Genomic DNA, 15,557 nt, shown 5'->3' with positions numbered 1-15,557 from the left:
TGAACTAAGGCTGCTGTGAAGGCCAGAAGAAGATAATGCTCATGAACACTTCATACATTTTGTGCATACTTCCACATTCCTCAAACATCAGGCATACTACATACAAGCTACCACCAACAGACACGTGTGGCATCTTCAAGCTAAGGTAATCTTTTCACAGATGAAAACAATTGTATTTTTATATTACTATGACAATTGCATAAAAAATTGCCAAAACAATAAAACTACATATTACTTTGCTGCAAGACATAACGGTTTGAAAACAAGCAAAGCAACCTTTGAACTACAAACGGTAAGCTTGGAATTAAATTTAGACCTTATCATGGTGACCACAAATTATTTTGAGCTACTTTGGACAACATCACAAAAAGTCAAGATGTGGAATGCATCTTGTGTAACCTCTCGGAGTAAAAAGCTTCTTGGACAGTCCTCCTACATAGTCTCCTCTTCGTCACTGTAACATGCCAGGACATTCAGTCCTGCAGCACAACCATCATCCTCATCCTCATCTGAAGACAAGGCCCTGAACAGGAGAGAGCAGATCTACAGGGAGGAAAGAGGCAACATGTTTTTGTGCATAGTGATGGAACATTTAAAAACAAACAAATGACCTCCCTTTTTACTGAAATTTGCCTTTTGCTTTTTAAGTCAAATGTAAAAGTAATCTGACCTTTCTAAATTATCAGTGTAGTAAAAACCAACATGAATACTGCATCTGGTTGCTTGAAACGATCTGATAAGGTGGCATTCACTCCGCGAGGGCACAACCAGATTAAGATTCTTCAACCGAACCAAAATAGGATGTCATCCAGAAAAGTTGTAAGACAGGAGTTTCAGCAAGAGTTGTGGGTTTGACTGTGATTTCAATAAAACGGTTCAATCTACATAATGGCATCTCACATATTAAGTTGCTTCTCAGGTGAGGTGAAACATAATCTGGGCATACTTCCAAGCAAACGTTTGACTGAAACACATGCAGGCGTTTTACATCTTAACTTGTCAAGACTGTAGAGCATCCCTTCTCAGGGAAAAAAAGGATCATGTGAGGATCCCAAAAAAAAAAGTAAACCAACAGGAAGCTCTTCTTACCACAGTGGAAGCAGGAGTTGTGCTGGTGCTGGGACAGGCTGCATCAGGCACACAGAACTCATTAGGAATGACAGTCTGAGGCAGAAGTTGTGTCAGAGCAGGTGGGTTGATTATAGGGCTGTCCACGCTGGATGCTACTATCTCTGTCACAGCTGCAATATCTTGAGGTATGTTGCTGTGTGCCTCACAGGAACCCACAGGTAAAGCAGCAGCATATACACACCTGGGAACACACACAACTCCTCTCTGTGACAAGCTGTGGATGAGTTTATTATCCAGAGCTAATGATCAGTTACTGAGATGGCAAGAACAGTCCCAACATTGTGTGCCATGTAATTATGCTGGACAGTGCTAGTTTCTTTAACAGCAAAATAACAATTCTGCCCCTGTGGACAGTGAAAATACAGTCTCAGTGAAATCTGACTCATAAGCATGTGAATTATCACTCAGCCTGGTGAGGAGAGGTGTTTGTTATACTGGAGAGTGGAGAAAGTAACATACCATGAACTGGCAAAGGAAAAGGCAGGGCAAAGAGGAAAGATTAGATTTTACACAGGACTAATGACCACAAGAATAAAAATTGGCATCTTTTTTGAATAACTCTGGCAGAAAACATTTCTGGAGAACATTTAAATACAGTATACAACAGAAGTGAGTATATCCCCTTGCACCATCATGCAGATGTCATATGATGCAAAACTATCACTTACAGTAAGTTTAACTTCTACATTGAGTATTTGCTCTTAAGTAAAATGTAAACCTAACAGGGAGATTTACTATACTAAAAATATAGGCCCCCATAGTAGGAGCTCAATGCAAGAACAGACAGCACATTACTAAGAACCAGTTATATACCAATCAATATTTTAATGCTCTTGTCCTTAGATATCTTGTATAATTTTGGCAGCATGTTTGGATTGTTATCACGCTAAAATATTCCTCTTCTGCAGACTAGAAGTCATCTTGGTGCCATCTATTAATGTATTCTCCCCAACACCTTTTGCGCTCATGCAGCCACAAATAATGATGCTCCCATGTCTGTGCTTGACAGGAATATGCATTCACTCTGGCAGTCCTGGCCAGGTTTACACCAATCATGCTGGGCTCCATGTGAGCAAATAAAGATTACACTGACCACATCTGACTAAAGAATGTGCTTCCAATATTCATGAGGTTCTCAATTTTTTTTGCCACAACAACTATGATTGATTTAAAGAAATACAAACAAGCCAGAGCATTTTCTTCCTCATGACAGAATAATAGTGTGTGCTGGCAAAGTGAGAACACCAAGGTCCATTGATAACACCTGGCCGTTCCTTGGAACCAGATTCTGCAAGTAGTGCACTGCATGTGGTATCATTTTAGCAGGAGGGCTGTGAGTAGTGGTACTATGTCTCCTTCCACACCTCTGATTAATGTTGCAGCTGTGTTACCACTGATTTTTAGTTTGTACATCTTTGTGTATCCTTTTCCAACTTCGTGAAGTCTCACAATCAGATTTTTTTTCTCTTTTTCTTTTTCATCTGGGGCAATGATGCAGGTAATGATGTTTACAGGTAATTTTGTAACTATATTTAAGTAGTTAGATTTACGGAGCATTACAGGTCCATGGGCTGCATGGTGGCTCAGTTGTTAGCACTGTCGCCTCACAGCTAGAAGATCTCCCATTCACATCCCAGCCTGGTCCTGGGATCTTTCTGTGTGGAGTTTGCATGTTCTCCCTGTGAAGTGTGGGTTTTTATTGGGTTCTCCAGGGTGCTCCCACAGTCCAAAGACATTCTGAGGTTAATTGGTGATTCTAAATTGTCTGTAGGTGTGAATGTGAGTGTGATTGTTTGTCTCTATGTGTAGCCCTGTGATAGACTGGTCATCTGTTCAGGGTGTCCCGTGCCTTCGCCCCAAGTCAGCTGGGATAGAGGCCAGCCCCCCCATGACCCAAATGAGGATGAAACGGTGTATAGAAAATAGTTGGATTACAGGTCCATTCACTTTGTGTCAGTGATCACAGGTATTTTTCTGTTTTTTTTTTTTTTTTTTTTTGATTAGAAGAAATACTCTACTGTTCAATTTCAAAATAATGCAAATATTGAGAGGTGATACTATTTTGAATAATTTGATGTTTCAGTGATATTACACAGGAGTGTACTAACTTCTGCTGTATACTACATATGTTTTTACCTTGTTTTGCCCCAAGCATCTAGTATATTACACTGTAATATATTCAATAAACAAGACATGGCATTATACTGTGACACTAAAACTAAATTGAAATCAAATAAAACAGAGTAAGTAGGGTAATAAGCATGGCAATATTTACAACTTCAGGTGTTAAAATGTTGTGTAATAAGTTTAGATTCCATTAATAATTATTAATGGAACAAGATTTTTAATATTATAATATTAAAAATGTTGTAATTATTTATGTTTATAAAGACAAGCTGTAGCTCTGTATCAGCTGATACTGACATTGGCCTTAAGAAGGTATGAGCGAATAACAAAACAACCGTGGTGGTAACCACACTACATGTCAGCAACTTTAGAGAAGAACATAGACCAGAAGCATAATGAGGACCACAGCAGGAAGAAGTAGAGAGAACAAGCTCATTTTAAAATGTCTTCAGAAAACCTCAGGCCCTGGTGCTGTACTTCAAAAGGCCCTTGAAGCAGCATGCAAACAAGTTCAGTTAAGAACACGGCATGAATAACACAAATGTACAGCATACGTTCAAGAATAGAATGAATGATTTGGGTCAAAAGACAAAATAGAATGTAAGAATGCCATTAAATGCCTGAGCAGTGGGGACAGAGGCACTGAAAAACTGCCTGCTCATCAGGGCAGTTGTGTCTCTGTAGATTCGCAGCAGTGCCACGAGAAAATCGAGCAACAAATGACTCAGATGTTGAACAGTCGGGCTGAGACTGTTATTCCACCTAGAGGTTGAAGGGTAGTACAATAGAGAGAGCTAGCAAAGCAGGACAGTAACACTGGCAGAACAGCCGAGCAGACTAGCATAGCGGAGATGAGGGGATTACAAACAAGTCCCACTGACAAGCTTCTAACTCAACCCCACATGTCCTGGGCTTGGCCTATATATCTCTGTTACAGACACAAGTCTCGCTACTGTAATACTATGCCTCTTAGGAGGATAAACACAGCCAATGAGGGCAAACCGCCTTGAGTAAGTGCCAGGAGAGAAGCTCAGGTAGAACCCCGTGGGAAGATTTAATTAAACTTTCCAAGACACCTTGACTGTACCTCTGAGAAACTGTGCCTTCAGTTGTGACAAAGACATTCCTGGTCAAAATAAGAAGACCATCAATATATATCTGTGTAACATTACTGAGGATATAATACCAGATCTCTATTCTTGCAAACACAATTAAAGTACTGAGACTGGAGTCAGGAGTGTTTGTTACCTGGGTGTAGTGGGTACTGGGGTCTCTGTAGGCTGAGAAGGACCCCTGCTTTCAGAGTCAGTCAGAGTAGCCAGCACCACAGTGGCCTCAAGAACCATGTCCTCCACTGAGAAGCAGACAGGCCTGCAAACAACACAACTGTGCACTAGTGGACACCTGACAGTCACAGAAACATAATTTCTCCATTTCCTGTTTTTAAATTCAGCAGTATTGTTCATTGTTTTAGCAGCCACTAGTAAACCTCATTATAAGTAGTCAATTGTCTTGTGTTAATTAGATATTCAGTTTATAGTTCCGGTTGCATAACACCACCCAGCTAATGTAACTTCAGATAAGAATGCCACTCAAGCTAATCGCATTGGGGAACAAACTTACCTTCCTGTAGCACTACAGTGAACTGACACTGGAAGGCAATGCATCTCTGCAAAGGCCAATAAACCCTTTAAAAAAAGAAGAAGCTTCAATTCATTGAAAAAACTGAGACAAAGTTGTGTGCATTAACATCTCACCTATGGCATTTTGTTAGCTGCGAAGTTTGAGAAAATTGTGATGACATGTGTACTATGTTCACACTAAACAAAAATATCAATGCTCGGCTAAACTAAAGACAACTAAAACTTAAAGCTAGGTTTCTAATCCATTCAAACCCGATTTTCCAAAACCGACAGGCACAAGACGACTAGGCTGGCTAATGAGGAGCTTCCCAGCTGGGTGTCAGAGAAGCATTCCAAGACATTAGGGACAAGAGTTGTGGGCATTAAAGCAGGTCAAGCCTCATTATAACTGAACTACCACGAGGACTGCTCATCCAGATTTCCAAATAGCCAACCAAGTCTTTCTGTTTTGTTTTGTAAGTCAAGCCAGTGGAAAGCATTTCAAACTGGGGTGTGTTCTTTTAGATGCTGCAATAAACCATTATATTACTGAACACACTATTCTGGAAATGAATAACACTTCTCCAAGATCCAATGTTTTGCTGTTACTCAAACTATAAACAATTTAGGATCAACTTAAGTTTAAAGAGCCCTGAAATCCAAAAACATTCCTACTTGGCTTGGAAGTTTATAATAGACTGTGCGTGCATGCATAGCCTATCATTTTTGCAACTCATTACTTTAATTACAGTACTGTTTCTGTGTAGTGTTAGATCGCTTAGGTCACCCTACTTTGCTAAAAAGAGGAGTCGCAGCACTGAGAGGAAAGTTTACGTGATAAAGATAGAGAGCTCTACAGACATGAGTATCCAGATTACAGACCAGAAATATGACCTCTCAGACATGAAATGCCCCTGGTGAACGTCAACATCACACACGCATACTGACACACAAGCAGAACAAATATGATACACTCATTTGATGGGGGTAAAGGAAGCCTCCAGAAGTAACTCTGTTACCCTCAACTCCTTCAGACAGAAGGTTATGTCTAAGTCCACTCCGACCTGAAAGTAGTCAAACTCCTCTGGGTGTAAGGTTATCTCAGTGTGCATCGTCTTTATCTGATCTGTGACAGAACCACATCCGAGTCAAACAGTGCTTGCATGGCAACTTTAGTGTTTGTTTAAATGTGATTGAAGAATTAAATATGCAGCATCTAGATAGGCGTAGTCACATGTCAAATTAAAAAAAAAAAAAAAAACTCTTGAACTGTTTATATCAGTCTCTCTATATTGCACATGGACTTGAGCTGTATTACAGTATAACTTTAACTCACCCTTTGCCCCCTCAAAGTAATTTCTCAGACTGACTCTCAGAGGAGTCATAGACAGAGTGATTTCTTCTTGAGACACTGGGAAATGCATCACCATGTCACCAAGAAGCCTGCAGAAACAGTGCAAAATACCCATACAGGATCAACCTAAACAATGAGCACGGAGTCTGTTACTTCTGTTATATTAACTGAGAAGATTTACTCATATATATACATATACATATATATATATATATATATATATATATATATATACACACATATACAGTGCCTTGTGAAAGTATTCGGCCCCCTTGAACTTTTCAACCTTTCGCCACATGTCAGGCTTCAAACATAAAGATATAAAATTTTAATTTTTGTCAAGAATCAACAACAAGTGGGACACAATCGTGAAGTGGAACGAAATTTATTGGATATTTTATACTTTTTTAACAAATAAAAAGCTGAAAAGTGGGGCGTGCAATATTATTCGGAAGAATGGGCAAGAATTTCAGTCTCTCGATGTGCAAAACTGATAGAGACATACCCCAAGCGACTTGCGGCTGTAATTGCAGCAAAAGGTGGCGCTACAAAGTATTAATGCAAGGCGGCCGAATAATATTGTACGCCCCACTTTTCAGGTTTTTATTTGTTAAAAAAGTTTAAAATATCCAATAAATTTCGTTCCACGTCACGATTGTGTCCCACTTGTTGTTGATTCTTGCCAAAAAATTGAAATTTTATATCTTTATGTTTGAAGCCTGAAATGTGGCAAAAGGTTGAAAAGTTCAAGGGGGCCGAATACTTTCACAAGGCACTGTATATATATGTAAATTGGGGCATCATTTTCTGCAGCCTAATAGTCACTTTTGTTTCTCGAATGACAGGAAAATGGATTTCTGTCAAATTAGCAACGCAGTTTGATAACCGAGACAATCATGCTTGCTGTTGTTCATTCTCATCCCTTGCATTCAATACTGAGCCAGAAAAAACTCTGGTCCACTGAAAGTAAAAAATATTATATCTACTCTCTCTCTATTGAACACACTAGGATGCTAAATCCAGGTAGCAGCCAGCATGTATCTTATTATTTTAACAGTAAAAACAATTGTCATGTAAAGATTACAAGAGGTTAAAGACGGGTCTTTCAGCCCTAAGACAAGCTGAGGTTCTGATTTCATCATCAAATACTTAAGTGCTAACCTGGGAGGAGTCTTCAGCACATTGGGACACAGGTGTGAGGCAAACACTGCCTGGAGAGGCTCGCTTTCCTGGAAACGTACATTATGGGTTTTGGTGATGCCTATCACAACAGTGAAGAAAGGATTTTTGGAGCACGCTGCCACCAAGTGTTCACAATATGCAAAGCAATGTCTGCGGTGGTGACTTAAGAGAGGTCATTTAGAACACAGGGTGAAAAAACTCAGCACTTATAAGTTCTGTTTTTAGGAGCCTTTTAAAATGATTAAAGATTTGTTAAATAATCTAAAACAAACAAAAAAGGTTGTATATAGGCCAACTCCCTCATGATATCAATTGCGGTGTCTCATACCATGTCTGCAGAAAAACTGGATCATCACTCGGTCACAGGGAGCGCTGATTGATATCTGGCATCGTTTCACATTACGCTCAATGGAAGTCAAACACCGGAAAAGTGGCAGCACAGACTTAAATATAAATAGACACATTTTAGTTCAAATTTGCATTGCTGGTTTAATATTTTAATCATGGAGTCTGAAAGTGAGACTGTGATGGTCATGTTTCAGCCGTGGTTTGTGTTTAGTCTTAGTTTTATTAGAGTTTCACGACTGCTTATAGTGTCTCTCTGCAGATGCATAACCAACATCACTGACTTACCTTCATAATCAGCTTGCATTTGATTGTTTCATTGCCCTGTTCTGATACTGATCCCAGGTTGTACTGCTGGAAGAACAGCGGCGAGAAGAGGAAGCAGGCATATGCAGAATGAGCAGAATTCACTGATCGGAGTGCCAGCTTCAAGAGAGAGACACATTTATATACTTCAGATATGATATACTGTACATACATATATATATATATATTTACAATATATAAATCCCAGCACTGTATTTATGGACATATTACTTTAATTGTGTACTGTCCGATTATCATGTAAAATGTCATGACAGAGAAGAGATATAAAGCAATAATGCTATAAGTGTAAGAGAGGCCTCTGGTTAACAGTGGTAGAAAGTAACTACGGTAAGTGCATTCACTCAAGTGCTGTACTACAGTACAATTTTGAAGTACTTGTACTTTACTTGAATATTTTGATCTTATGCTACCTGCTTTATACTTCCACTCTTCTACATTTAAGAGGAAAGTATTGGACTTTCTAATCCACTACATGTGTTTGATAGCTCTTGCTGCATTAAAGATGAAGATTTTGTGGATAATATAACAAGCTTTTGGAGTACAACAAACTGTTAAAGACTAAACCAGTGTTTTCCGACCTTTTAGGCTTAACAGGTCAACAAAAAGCAGTGTGTCGTTGAGGTTACATTTCAGAAGTAGGTTGTTCAAAGTTCCACCAAATAGTAAATTTTCCCTTACATGATTTGACTTCAATAAATGTTCTAATGATTTGTCCAAAATCAGAGTTTAGATAAAACAGTCCAAGAACTGAAACCTTTCCCATGAACTGTCTGATTTATCTGATGTCCCTTTATATTAAAACTGTTTATAAAGTAGTTCAAACTAGCTCTACTTTCAGCAGGTTCAATAGTTACGTGCTGCTGATGTGATGCTTCACTTTCTGATGATGTCGTATATAATAATATGTCAAACGGACCAATCCAGAACTTTTCCTTCAGTGCTTTGACTACATACCTTTGTAGGTAAAACAGGGTAAGATGGACATCTTAAAAACAATGTCTATTTTCTTTTAAAACACATGCATTCTGAATATTAGTGTAATATGAACACAATTGTGATGCTCAAGCAAACAAATTTAGAGGGTAATTATTCCATAACAGACTAGAAGTTTGCTATTATATAACTAAATGCACCATCCTGAAAAGGGGCATCTTCCCTTACTACAGTACAGTGAATCTGACCTCATGAGTCTTTTCAATACTTCCAAAGTTGTGACTTATGCATATGATTAACTTTATTTAATATTTGCAGTAGGTCTTCCTTTAACTTCAACTTGAATGTTAAATAATATGTACAGAAATTATATCCAATTTAAAAAAAAACAAACATTGGTTTGATTTACTGACAATTTAGTACTTATGGGCTGATACATTTAATATAACTTAACCACTGTTGACTAATTTTCTAGTAAATACACAATTAGTTTAACATAAAGTCAGCTCATTCAACTTTTAGACATTTTTTTACTGTTTGCTAGTTATTGCGTTCTTGCATTTGATGATTATATGCATAATTTATCACAAACATTATCAAGGCTAGAGAATGTGTCCTACCTTGACATTTTCATATATGACAAGAAATGTGGTTGCTGTATTTTGTTCTAAATATAGATAATTAATAGATAACCCTAAATAGAACTGTCATAAAAATCAGTAGGTAAAAGTGTATATATGAATGTATAAAATAAATGTAGCTTCTTTTGATTTCCTATAAGGGCGACTGTATCGAGTTGTCAGGAAAGGAGTTATGTTGTGGGGGACTGACCCCTGTTTACCCTACTATTAGTTCAGTATATACACTACCCGTTTAAGGAAAGTATAAAGAACAAAGAAATCTGTAGGAGGAATTGGCCCAATGATTTAATATTGATTTGCTGTATGTTATTGCTATTCAATTTTGGTTATATAGAAATAAATTGCTAATAAAGTAACCTTGTTCGGGGTGGGATTAAATAAGTTTTGTCTTCTTCCCACTCCCTTTCGAACATATATGATTTGTAAATTTATGTGATGCCTTGTTTCAGCTGTGGTTTTATTTTGTATATGCTGCATTAGTTGTCTGTTAATTTTATGTTCGAAATAAATACTTTTCATTTCATTTCATTTTACCCGTCCAAAAAAAGGGTTGCACACTAATATTTTGTTGGACCGCCTTTAGCTTTGAGAATGGCACACATTCACTGTGGCATTGTTTTGATAATCTTCTGCAATGTCACAGAATTTATTTCTGTCGAGAGTTGCATTCATTTTTCACTAAAATCTTATAGTGATGATGGTAGATTTGGACCGCTGCACAATGTCTGCTCCAGAACATCCCAAAGATTGTCAATGGGACTGAGGTCTGGACTCTGCAGAGGCCAATCCATGTGTGAGAATGATGTCTCATGCTCCCTGAACCACTCATTCACAATGTGAGCCTCATGAATCCTGGCATCGTCATCTGAATATGCCTGCGTCATTAGGGAAGAAAAATTCCATTGATGGTAAGGCCTGGTCATTCAGTATATTCATGTAGTCAGCTGATCTCATTCTTTGGGAAGATAATGTTGCTGAACCCGACCAACCCCAGATCATAACCCTAACCCCCACAGGCTGGTAGGCACTAGCCATGATGAGTGCATCACTTCATCCACCTCTCTTCTTACCCTGATGCCCCCATCACTTGGATTCATCAGACCACATGACTGACCACATTTCTTCCTTGAAGAGAATGGTTCACCACAATCCTTAAAAGCTTTAATAATGTGTTGGATGGTTCTTAACCTGATTTTACTAGTTTCTGACATCTCCTTAGTTGTGTGTTTTTGTTTTTTTTTTGCTTGATGCAGGCCAATAATTTGACCCTTCTGAAACAGACTAACATCCTTTCCATGACCACAGGATATGTCTTAAACATGGTTGCTTAAAATATGAGAAGCTCCTCACTGCATCAGCTAGGGTTAAATAAGTTGTTGTAGCTGAAATGCATTCACCACTGCAGTAATTATCCAATAGAAGGCTCTTACCAATTTGCTTAGTTAAATCCAGGTGGCAATTATATATATATATATATATATATATATATATATATATATATATATATATATTTTTTTTTTTTTTTGGCCAGACAGTGTATTTTCATGAAGTACTTTTACTTGGAGTGGAGTGTGTGTACATCGCTGCATTGGTAAAGGGTGTGGATACTTTATTCACCACTGATTGCTAAGAAAAAGAATTTGTGATCATTTAATTACAAACTGTTTCCCCTTTAGTTTTGGTTGCTCACCCCTCTGACCATAGGATCCAACCACAGTTCATCTCCAATCCGGGACAGGGCATGAATAGCCTTTCCAAACGCTGCAACACAAGGCACCAAGGTTAGCACAATACTGTTGATTGAATGTGTACCTAAAACTTTTTTTCTATTATTATAAATGAAACAAGTAAACTGCAGGCGTTGAATTAAAAATCCGTAACATCAAATAAATTGCTGTTAGCTGTGTTAGCTAGCTAGTAAGAAGCTAGCCCGGCTGTTTACCTTAATGCTTTTATGTATTTTTAACAGCTGCTATTCCTCTTACCTTGGTCATATTTTTAAACTAATCATTATTACAGTAAAGATAACTATTTCATGTTTCTGTAGTCGTGTTTGTTACTACCTTTAACGCAGTTTCCATCAAGCACACAGTTCATATTTACTGAAGGTAGATTTTACTGCACAGGCACAGACCAGAAACGTGTACATGCTAACTAGCTTAGCAACATATTTCTCTGAGAGGTTACATTAGTCGGGTTAAAGACGGTTCTCTGTAGTTTTAATCTTATTTACTATAACAAAATGGCTTGAAGACACTTCAGGTTACAACGTCTTTATTTATAGTTCAGAGTAATTAACAATGCTATCAAGGCGAAGTAGTTTCATCTTTATTCACTGGGCAGATGTTACATAGTCAGCCTAAAAAAAGAGCCTGATTAAGTTCAAGGCAGTTAATAAAGTAGATAATGAGCATGCAGAGCAATCAAAAGACTGAATCATTTAGGATCATAATGTTACCAATTAAAACAAATGAATCACAATCACAGCTTCCAGCTAACATCAATAAATAATAGAATAATATTTTCTCAAACAAAAAATACACATATTCAGTTTCTGTCAAGTGGTTTCAATTTGGATATCTGTTGGAGCCTAAATAGATATAAAGTTATTAGAGATCACGCACTGTTTATAAAAGATATATATGATCTATAGAATGGATGTATGCAAATCCTGACTGATAGACTCCATGATAAACAGTATCCCATATCATATGTGTTACTATATTTTGGATAATATCAAGTTCAAGAATACAAATACTCTTTGACATGTAATAAAAGTAGTGCCCAATTAGTAAAATATGGAGTCTTATGACTGAACACTATTCTTGGTCAGGGACATTTAAAGTCATCTTTGAAAAGATGTGCCTCAGTGCAAAGGGTATTCATAGAAAGATCAACATAACACTAACACATCACTGGGGCCTTCAAATCAGTACACCCACTTGGTGTTATATCTGTCATCTGTCATCTGTTGACTATTTTTGGAAGTATGACATCAGAATTAGCTCTGTTGCTGCCTTTCCTCTGCCTTTGTGGCTTATTTGTCTTTGTCCTGTCCTTCTCAGCATCCTTTGTAAATGTGCTATTGTCTCTCTGCTGATGATCCACGTACTTCCTCCTGCAGGTGTCATTCTGACCTACGAGGCACAAAATACAACATGAGATGGATGGTAGAGGTCAATTCAGTTTCAGATATTTCAATACACACCTGACTGGACACATGCGTGCAGAACATTAAGGTAGTGCTGCTTCATCTGCCGTCTCATATGCTCTGTACTGTAAACGTTTGCTATGCTGCAAAGGTAGCGTCTCTGTCCAGGTGTCAGGGCAGGATGCTGAGGCAGACACAAGAACGGAATTCCACATGGTGGACTGACAAGATTTTTTTTCAACTTATTCAAGCCATTTAAAGACTTGAAGATAAGAAAAACTGAACTGAGTGTGGGTTATGTATTACCTGTAAGAATGGTGCCGACATCATAGATTTGGGTGTGTATACAGTCTTCATGTGCTGACTGCCAGCAGGAACACTTACTTGTGTTCCTCTGTATATTTCTATCATCTGCTGATTAGGCAGACACCCAAAGCCTGCCAAAAGCAACATGTCACACAAAATACCCTGTATACAAAGAGAATCTGTGGTGTTGTTTATTCAGCAGATTTTAAGGATAACACCTCCTCATCTTTTCTTCATCATAGTAAATATTACAGATTTTTTTCAAATCTGATTAATGCATACAAAAATGTTTTATATGGGTGATTCCGTGTGGTTTCACCAGATGGTGGTTGCCACACCATTTTCAAATTAGTCCTAAATTTGCATGTCACTAGATAGTTACAAAAGTACTTTATATGCAAAATTGTAGGCCTGTAGCTCAAATAGTTTCTGAGTTGTGGGGGTCTGAAATTTTCAGAATTTGGGCTATGAAAAGCCTCGCCAGGGTTTTTTGCATCTTTAAGTGGTTATTTCTCAGCCTCTAGACATACCGGAGAGCTGTGAGTTGGTAAACAAGGCCTCTGCATGTAGCTAGTGCCCCACAAACATCTCCAGGTGTTTCCCTACACTCTGCAGGCCATGGGGGCTTGCTAAAAATGCCAAAAATTAAAAAAAAAAAAAAAAAACTACTCGCAAGTGGGGTTTGGGACCTTAAAAGTACTAGAAATTCTGCACAGAAGTGTTCTAACCCCCCTGGGTTCCATTCTACACAAACTTGTGTGATAACTTAGCAAACTGGAGCTTTCTAGGTACCTCAGTTTGGAAAATATGAGCTCCCAAAGTTGGACGAGATTTTTAATTGGCTATTTTTGGTGGCAAAAATCTCAGTGTGGGACAGGTACCAGAGACCCCAAATTTTTCTACAAGACAGTTCCATTTGTCTTCTATCACTGTACAAAAAAGCAGCAGGGTTATATTTGTAGTTACCGAGATATTCTTACTCAAAATGGCATGGGTAATGTCAAAATCATTTTTTGCTTTTCAGTACTTTAAATTAGGATACAAGTATTAGTAGTCATTCCAATGGTAGTATTATGTATGTTTTGTTCTTTTTGAAATGTTAGTTTTTAAAGGTGACTACCTTCAAAAAGTGTAATGCCCTTTTTGTGTCACAAGGTCTAGTTTAGAGCCATACCTGTAGATATCATGACATGTTGACACCCATTTGCAATGCATACATGTAATTATAACATACACATACAAATTACATGTACTAACTTGAATTCAGGGAGCTCTGTAGTAGTTTATGGTTGATTCATTTAAAAATAACAACAATAATGTCGAATTTTACAGTATCAGTGCAGTGGGATTAAACATGTTAAATCTAATTGTACAATGTCATGTAACAAGCAAAAGAACCTATACTTAAGTTATGTCATTTTAAACACACACATTTACACATGACACATATTGCAAAACAGCATTAAAATTAGTTAGAGAGTGAGGAGACTAGTTGAAAGAGAAAGATAAATGGCTTCAATGTATATATTTAAGTAAAGCATTAACCTTTTAAATACTTAGGCGAATGTAAGAGAGAAATAGTCTAGTTAGTTGTTGAAGGTATGAATTGTTAAACAGCTAATATAATTAACAGAGTAAATATCTCAAAGAAGTATAAAAATAGATGAACAGGTAGCTAAAAATAATAGATAAATGTTGAAAAGGATAAAAGTAATGGGTAAATGGTTTAATCAAATATACAAAACTCTGAATAGGGAAAAGTGATGGATAAATGTTGAAAAGGATAAAATGAATCAAGAAATTGTTGAAATGTGCAAACTATGATGTACAGGCTGAGTGTTCAACTGAATACCGTAACAAATCCACTTTAATCTAATGAGCAGTGTTAAATAACATCCAGCTGTGGGGGGTACATCACACAAAAAAGGTTTGGAGCCACAACACTAAAAATTAAGCAGGCAATCACTCTGTGACTGAGAGGTTTAGTTATCAAATGGGAAGCAAACCTACAGTTACTTAATTGCTACTATTTCAATTCTGTTATCTATTATGAAATTAAACGATTTAAAAAAACAGGTTTATTCATGTCTACTTAGCATTTAAAGCAGTGTTTTGACTCACCATCTGTACACCTGTTGCTGGATTCGGCGGACCTAAAGATCAAGAATGTCAGTTTGAAAGTGCATAAATCCATTGTCTACATTGATTCACTGAATATAATTAAGGCCATAATAAGTGTTACCTTGTTGAGATGTGACCACTTCCATTTTTAAACAGGTTTTCTTTTTTCAGTTGCTCAACAAATGTAACCCGCTTCCTCATCATTAGCTACAATCCCAATATTTCCTGTCGATATGTCAGAGAGGTCGCTGGCATCTTTATCAGCTCAGTACATGTTGCAGCCAGCAGAGCCTGTTGGTGTGAAATAAAGCCAGCCC

At 37.6% G+C, this 15,557-nt stretch overlaps 1 protein-coding gene across 1 annotated transcript; it reads right to left on the bottom strand.

Moving 5' to 3' along the window:
• Positions 1–432: 432 nt before the first annotated feature.
• rad9b (RAD9 checkpoint clamp component B) lies at positions 433–11,759 on the bottom strand. The gene is made up of 11 exons (XM_051951144.1): positions 11,726–11,759; positions 11,353–11,423; positions 8,050–8,187; positions 7,745–7,859; positions 7,396–7,495; positions 6,217–6,323; positions 5,900–6,006; positions 4,882–4,946; positions 4,507–4,629; positions 1,090–1,312; positions 433–543 (listed from the first exon to the last, which is right to left on the bottom strand). Exons 1-11 carry the CDS (start codon positions 11,757–11,759, stop codon positions 433–435), a joined length of 1,194 nt encoding a protein of 397 aa, XP_051807104.1.
• Between the last annotated feature and the right edge of the window lie 3,798 nt (positions 11,760–15,557).

The sequence above is a fragment of the Acanthochromis polyacanthus genome, chromosome 7, assembly GCF_021347895.1.
Source record: "Acanthochromis polyacanthus isolate Apoly-LR-REF ecotype Palm Island chromosome 7, KAUST_Apoly_ChrSc, whole genome shotgun sequence".
NCBI lineage: Eukaryota > Metazoa > Chordata > Actinopteri > Pomacentridae > Acanthochromis > Acanthochromis polyacanthus.
This window is presented reverse-complemented; position numbering and strand designations above follow the sequence as displayed.

Excerpts from the sequence above, each read along its gene's own strand:
- rad9b (XM_051951144.1), bottom strand. The coding sequence starts at position 11,759 with ATGAACTGTGTGCTTGATGGAAACTGCGTTAAAG. Across the intron at positions 11,424-11,725 it reads TGATGGAAACTGCGTTAAAG|CGTTTGGAAAGGCTATTCAT; the intron begins GTAGTAACAAAC and ends CTTGTGTTGCAG. Across the intron at positions 4,947-5,899 it reads TCTGTCTGAAGGAGTTGAGG|GGTTTATTGGCCTTTGCAGA; the intron begins GTAACAGAGTTA and ends CTTTTTTTAAAG.